The sequence below is a fragment of the Nuphar pumila genome, chromosome 11 (genome assembly GCF_984573655.1).
Source record: "Nuphar pumila chromosome 11, dmNupPumi1.hap1.1, whole genome shotgun sequence".
Lineage (NCBI taxonomy): Eukaryota > Viridiplantae > Streptophyta > Magnoliopsida > Nymphaeales > Nymphaeaceae > Nuphar > Nuphar pumila.
Genome location: NC_143259.1, coordinates 108,884,895 through 108,892,425, shown reverse-complemented (window position 1 = coordinate 108,892,425; position 7,531 = coordinate 108,884,895). Strand labels below are relative to the sequence as shown.

The following is a 7,531-nucleotide window of genomic DNA, read 5'->3' as shown; positions in this document are numbered from 1 at the left end:
CCATCACTCCTTCCCTTGACTGCTATGTGCAGAGACAATAGTTGCTTTGAGGAATGCATAGAAAACACAAGCTGTTGAGGATGGAAGAGAGAACAATCGGCATATAAGATGATCCATAATCTATCACCTCCTCAGAGTGAGAGATAACAAGGCGTTTCCATGAATTAGGGAAAATGAGGTGAGACGAGAGGTGAGGCAATCTCAAACATGATCAAATGATTCCCTTATGTAAAAAACTCAGAAAGGTGAGGCAACGTGTATGGGAGAGAGAGTGGGTCAGACTAGGGTGTATGCAGTCATCATCCAAACACTGTACATGCGATGACGGTGTCACTGGTGAAGGGTGGTGCAGTGGGTCATGATCATTGGTGGTGGTGGGAAGAGGAGTTGCAGAAGTGAGAGAAGGGAGCTCTACGACAGAGAGAACAAAGAACACAAAAAAAAAATAACCTAAAGTTTTTCATTAACATTTAGGGTTTATATATTTTTTTAATCCTTTGTGCGTACTAGATCGGCTCTGGTTCCCACACTACCACACTAAAACAAAACAACATAATAAGAATTAATTAATTAATTATTATTTTTTATTTTAAAAATTAAAAGGTTAGAATATGTATTCAATGAATATTTAAATTTAAGAAAAGTAATCCTTATTATGAAACTGGGTTGACCCATTGGGTTCGAACTCACTTAGACACCGGGTCCAATAAAAAATTCATAATCTTTCTAAAATTCATTTTTCTTATCCTATTAGCACCAAAATAGTTATATTAATTCTAATAGTTCATAGTTTTGGTATCTTCTAAAATCATGATTTGTTGATTAAAATATTTCTCATAAATTATTTTATAACCAAAATACCCTTCATTAGAATTTCTTTTGAAAACTACCAAAATACATGTTGTTAAGTTTAAACCAGTTTGAAAGTACCTAGATGAGTTTGTAACTCACTAAAACAATTAGTTTTCATGACAATGTAAATATTTAATAATATTTTGTTTGAAATGACTATTTTACCCTTATTAGTCAAAAAAATAATTAAACATATAAAATACCCATGATTGACATTTAAACTATAAAAATATATTTCTGACTCAAAGATAAAGCTAATTTCATTATTTATTAATAATACCTAAATTTTACAGGTTTTACATGTACGGTACAATAACTTCTTCACAAAGCGGGCATTCTTCGACTTGAAGGAACACTACTTTCCCAAAGGCATTCCTGAGGGTCGAGCAAACCTTGAGAGAGAGAGAGAGAGAGAGAGAGAGAGAGAGAGAGAGAGAGAGAGAGATGTTGAAAGGTTTGAGTTTGCTATTGGTGGGTTTTAGATGTTCAAAATTCGTCATGTGGATAGTGTAAGATCAATGTTTTGGATGTGTTTTATTTGTCTTTTTATTTTTTCATTTTTCTTAGTGGTTTGTGCTTTGTTTTATGTTTTCTGTCTTGGCACTATGTTCCTTTTTGGGTTTTATTTCTTTGCATGTAGGTGGAGGTTTGTGATGCGACCCATTTTCTTGAATTTGCATGCAATTTGATTGAACTCTTTTTATATTTTTACATTTAATGCTAGCATTTTTTGCATCTATTTATATTTTTACATTTGAAGACAAAACATGGATCCCATCATTTGAAATAAGATGGGTTCCATCATATATTCAATCCTGTCATGCCCAATCAATGGCTAGATGGTTCAGCTAGATGGAGAGGGGGCGGGGGGCGGCGCAAAACATAAATATTTTTTAATGTGAAATCATCACAGGCAGTTAGTGGCCTTTCATCACAACTACTCATTGTGAAAAACAGTGGGACATGACTTCAACCTGCAACGTACCCGCTAATGCCTATTTAAAACAATGTTAAGTTGATGCATCATTGTGTTAATTGACTGCCATGGTTTTATTTTTCTGTTTCCTGAAAGAGGATTGTTTACATTGGGATCTGGTAGCCTTGAGAAGTTTGAGTTTTTAATTTCCTAATATGCCCTATTCACGTTTGTTACTAGTTCAGCTCACATTGAATATTCACTATGTTAAAATTTTTGCTTGCATAAAAATCTGAATTCACATTTTTTGTTGATGTTTTCTCTGCTCTCATGCATGTTGAAAAATTCATATTTTAGTCGAGATAGAAAAATCTAATGTTTTAGAGAACATTGATTGTGGTTAATTGTAATTTTATATATAAACAACATAAAGGAGTTAGCACCTCTTTGTTTGGGATCCTTCTTATCTTGTTAGCTTTATCTCCAAAAGTTCCCCTTTGATCGTTATCTGCTCTTTGGATGGGACCACGACTTGGGAAGGCCAACGTAGGTAAGACACCTACGTTGCTGGATCTGGGGTGCCTTGCTGCTTGCATTAGACTGTTTGGATAGGGTCCAAGAAACGGTTACTGATAACCTCTCTCTCTCTCTCTCTCTCTCTCTCTCTCTCTCTTACTCACTCAGGATAAACAAAAAAGTCTTAAAATGTAAAAGTATAAAATACAGAGGATAAAAAGTGCTTGGGCATAAAATAGACAGACCATCATAGTTGATAAGGAAGATTGTAAAGAAGAAGGAGTTCAATCGAATTGCAAATTTCAGAGAACAAGTAACATCACAAACTGTCCCTACATGCAAATAAGTAATACCTAAAAAAAAGAGCGTACCGCCTGACAACGAACACCAAACAAAACACACACCACCAAGAGAAAAAAATGAAAAGGAAATGACATGAATGAAACTCATTCGTTCAAGGCATTGATCTTGCACTACCCAGACTGATCTCGAACATCTAAAACCTTTCATGAATGATACGACGAATCTCGAGCATCTAAAACCCACCAAAAACAAACTCAACCTTTCAAGATCGATCATAAGACTCTCTCTCTCTCTCTCTCTCTCTCTCTCTCTCTAGAGTCGGCTGAGGGGATAGACCATGTTGGCTCGACCCTCGGGAATCTCTTTGAGAAAGTAGCCTCTCTTCAAGTACATCAACGCCTGCTGTGCGAGGTAGCTGTCGTCCCGTCCATGTCTGAAGCGCAATCTCTTAAACACACCGTCCACCGACTGCGCGAAAACCTTAGTCCAGAACACGTTTCTCACGTCGTCCAACGTTACCGAGTACCACCTAATCATCTCCAGAAATTCAACGCGCAGCTGCGGCATGCAGTCGAGAATTTTCATCATCGGCCACACGGCATCAATTCCCTTGCAACAGAGCTGGTCCAAGAGGACGCACGGTAGGATACCGTTCTGCAAGTTGACCTCGACATCAATGCCATTCTTTACCATGAGCTGCCGGAAATCGGCGTTGAGAGCTTTCGAGGGGATCGTCATCTTGACATTGAACAGAAAGATGCACTTCTCACCGGTGTCGGGGTGGATAGGGAGGTTGCCGGACTCGTCCGCGAAGGTGAGGCCGAGCTGGAGGAGATACAGGTCGTTGCTGAAGGGACCGAACACCGGCCGTTCATGGAAGCCGATAAAAATAGCATGGGCGGTAACGTAGGGGTACTGGATGACTATCTGGTGGATGAAGTCGAGGTCTCGATCGACGTTGTGGGCCCAGACCTGCCTGACTGTGACGGGTTCCATGTGTTCGAAAAAATGTGAAAAAACAAGACTAAGAAAGAGAAGAAGGAAGAAGACCAGGAAGGGGGTTGCTCAATCCTTGAGGGGATTCGAGAGGATATATAGGTTCGTTATGGATTGTGATGGTGGTAGGAGTCAGGATTTTTTTTTTTTTAGGGAATATAGAGTAAAGATTAATAACCGAATACGTTCTGATCGGATAAACCACCAAGATGGGGATGAACATGGGAAAGCAGTACAAGCAGGAAAGAGAAATGCACTCATGCCAGACCATACCACGTAAAATAATATTTCTTATTATTTTTACATTGAAAATTTGTGAGTCTAGTATATAATTTCACAAACTATATCCAGGTCCATGCATTAATCGAACATTCGGCTCCCGACCCAGGTCTTAATTGGGTCTTCTTATTTTGGATCCAAATAAACCCGACCCATTGAACCCCTGCTCGTCAATATATAACAGTAATCCTATCCATATTAGAACCTGCACCTAGTACCCTTGTGACATAACCCACCCATGAGTCCATGACACCGGTAGGCCCAATCACATGACTGAGTGCCAGCACTCTTTGTTAGGTGATGGATGATGCTAAAAAATGGTTCAGACCTAGGTGGGACCGAACCTGGATCTGATTTCAGATAATGTTGGTACTGGGTTTGGAATCCAGTTCAATAAAACGCACAAAAACAAAAACCATACAATTGAGTGATGTGGGACCCAACCTGGATCTGATTTCAGGTGTTGGTACTGGGTCTAGAATCCAGATCAATAGAACCCACAAAAAGAAAAAGCATACAATTGAGGCCAATAAAACAATTAGATAATATGATTTGGCCCTTTCTATTACAGGATGGTCAGAAAAATAATTATATTAATATCCACTGACTGCTAACTAGATAAAAGTGTTTACAGTAGGAATATTCATAACATGCATCACAAATAGAAGAACAAGTATAGGCATGGTACCACAAAGAGCAAAATTTGGCCACACAAGCAAAAAAAAAGGCATTATAACCATGATATCCTGATTCCGCACAATCGATGTGTTAATTCACCCAAAAAAATCATATTAGAAGTTTTTTTTTTGTTCACGAACTATTGATTGCACTTAGTATGCCATGAATCCAAGGTAAAATGAAATATCATAGCTCATTCCCGTTAACATTTATGTATCTTATTGTTTCCAAAAGCTTCCTCCACATACCTTAAGATGCTACAGGTTTTTAATTTCTGGTCTCTCACAAAATTTTCCTTCCAAGATAAATCTTTTAATGCATGATCATCAATTGCACAAACATTTGTTTCTTGCCAAAGTTCTTGTAACTAATGACCTATTTGCCTGCAATCATCACTTCACTCTATTTTATAAAAACCAAGAGGTAATCTAGTAACTTTGTAGGATGCGGCAGCCACACTTTATTTTGGCAAGAACCTTGGCATGAGAGAATCTCAAGCTAAGGGACATATATCCTCTTGTTTATGAGCTCACAAGAGCCAAGTATGGCAAGGTGTGTGATTTTTGGTCTTCCACCATGAAAACGTGAAAGATTATGCTACGTAGTAACCCTTTAGAACTAGCTTTTCAACAATGGAGCGATCTCATGGTCTCCCTAGGGTATCAGTCTCTTTCACATCGAGAGGATGTGGCTTATTAGCCTCTTTCTAATGATGGGTTATTCTCCATCGAGTCTATGTACACTTTTCCTGGGTCTCCATCCACGCAGTGGGTTTCAAATTGGTCATTACTACTTAGTTGTAATTTCTAATTACTTTAACTTATTCCTTTTGGTTAGATTCAAACTTAGTTGTCTTTTCTATTTACTTTAACTAATTATTATTTTATAATTTCTTAGATATTTTACTTGACAACCTTAATTTATGCTGATTCTATATTGGATATTATTTTTCTCAAAATTTTATATTGAGTATCTAATATTTCAAAATTCAATTTCAAGGCTATACTTTTCAAAATTCATTTCCAAGGTTTTATTTTTTCAAAATTCAATTACAAAACTATAATTTTTTAAAATTCATTTATAAGGCTTTATTTTTCAAAATTTATTTTCAAGGCAATATTTTTTAAAATTAAAAAATGACTAATTAAATTTAATCAATTCTATCAACTCAACATTTTATATTCTAGAGATACAAATCAACGTTTTTTCATATTTACAGGTGTATTAAAATACCTGAAAATTCATGGGTCTTATAGCCACAGACCCATACTGTCCTTAGGCACCAAGGCCACCTTCGACCGTCGCACACTTTGCAACCGCAATGTGCACAAGATGAGGTCCTCTCTCTTTCTTGCTCACTTTAATTAGTATTTTTTATTTTATTAACAAATAAAATTATGATTATTACTTGTTAGGATTAGGGTTTAGGTTTTTGTTTTACCTTTTTGTTAATAGTTGTAATTTAATAACTAGGATTTGGGGCTTTTAGTGTTTTTGTTTCAATTAATATTTTATGTTTTTAATGAGATGGATATTAATTTGTTATTTCTGTATTTTTTTAACTAACATTATACAATATTCACATGATTGATTTTAGTTTGAAATTTGGGGGTTTTATTAATTTTTGGCTCAATTAGCTTATGTATGAAAATTATGATTAATATTTGCCAGAATTGAGGCTTTCATTTAGTATTTTTTTAAATAGCTTGAATATTTAATTAGGTTATAGAGTTTTTTGTGTTTTCTTCATATAGCATTTAGATTTTTATTTTGCTTTTAAATAAGATGAATATTTAATTTAAGTGTTTTTGTGTGTTTGTATTTTTAAATTAAGATTCTACATGCTTGATAAACATAAATGCATGGATGATATAAGAATTAGGGTTGCGATTTTATACTTAAAAAATGCAATCCAAAGGAGAATCTTATTAAATTGGTGATGCTGAATCCATCTATAGGATTAGGTTTGAAAATAATAAGATTTAAGATGGGGTATGAATATGGCATATGATATAAGGGATGTGGAACCAAACTTCAGAGGAGTCATCAAAGATTCAAGACCAACATTAATGGTTATCTTACCATATGACAGAACAAGAAAACAAGACTGCAGATCGGGTCATACTGTATCCCCACTCAACATCTCAGCTGAATCGCTTTCACCGTTCCCCATGCGAGATGTGCAGTGGGGATTGACTTGTAAACTTCAAAGCACAAATTTTTGTTTGTTTTAAAAAATCACCACCATCCATGGCACTTCATCACCACCGTTCATTGTGTAATCTGTGGGGTCCACCAAAACCCGATAATGTTATGGTCACAAATAGATGAAGACTGACGGCCAAGATTTCAAAGCACAAAAGATTTGTGCCTAGATTTCAAAGCACAAAAGGAGAGAGAGAGAGAGAGAGAGAGAGAGAGAGAGAGAGAGAGAGAGAGAGAGAGAGAGAGATCCGAATCAGATCGGATAGAATATGATTGAATCCGGATCTGAAATGTATGTGGTAATATTGGATCTTAATAAAGAAGCATCCAGACAAGGTACTTGCATGTTAAAAAAGTGCAATCTGATCCAATTTTGATCTGAGTGCAAATTAGATCCAACATGAATATAGATTCTAATATGAATCCAAATTCAGATCCAGAGATAATCTGATTTGACAACCAGCTTAGACCGGGATCCGACTAAACGCTGGCTACCATAACTCTCTCTCTATAACAGTATAATCAAGAAGCCAACTACTAGTGCCATCATCACCACCGAAATTTAACCTATATATCCACAGAGATATCTAGAGAGAGAGATATCCCTTCCCTGCCTTCTTGCCCTCTTCTTTCATTTTCTTGGCATTTCACTTTTTCACGAGAGAGAGTGAGAGCTGTTGGGTAATAATCCCTTCCCTGCCTTCTTGCCCTCTTCCTTCTTTCATTTTCTTGGCATTTACGTACACCATGGAACTTGGCACAGTCGTGCACGTCAGGGCTGTCAAC

General features: G+C 36.5%; 1 protein-coding gene across 1 annotated transcript; it reads right to left on the bottom strand.

Annotated features, from left to right (window-relative positions):
• Positions 1-2,899: 2,899 nt before the first annotated feature.
• LOC149822771 (putative CCR4-associated factor 1 homolog 6) lies at positions 2,900-3,583 on the bottom strand. Its single transcript, XM_089980371.1, has one exon. It carries the CDS (start codon positions 3,581-3,583, stop codon positions 2,900-2,902), a length of 684 nt encoding a protein of 227 aa, XP_089836497.1.
• Between the last annotated feature and the right edge of the window lie 3,948 nt (positions 3,584-7,531).

Bases quoted from the DNA above. Each gene is read 5' to 3' on its own strand.
- LOC149822771 (XM_089980371.1), bottom strand. From the start codon at position 3,583: ATGGAACCCGTCACAGTCAGGCAGGTCTGGGCCCACAACGTCGATCGA.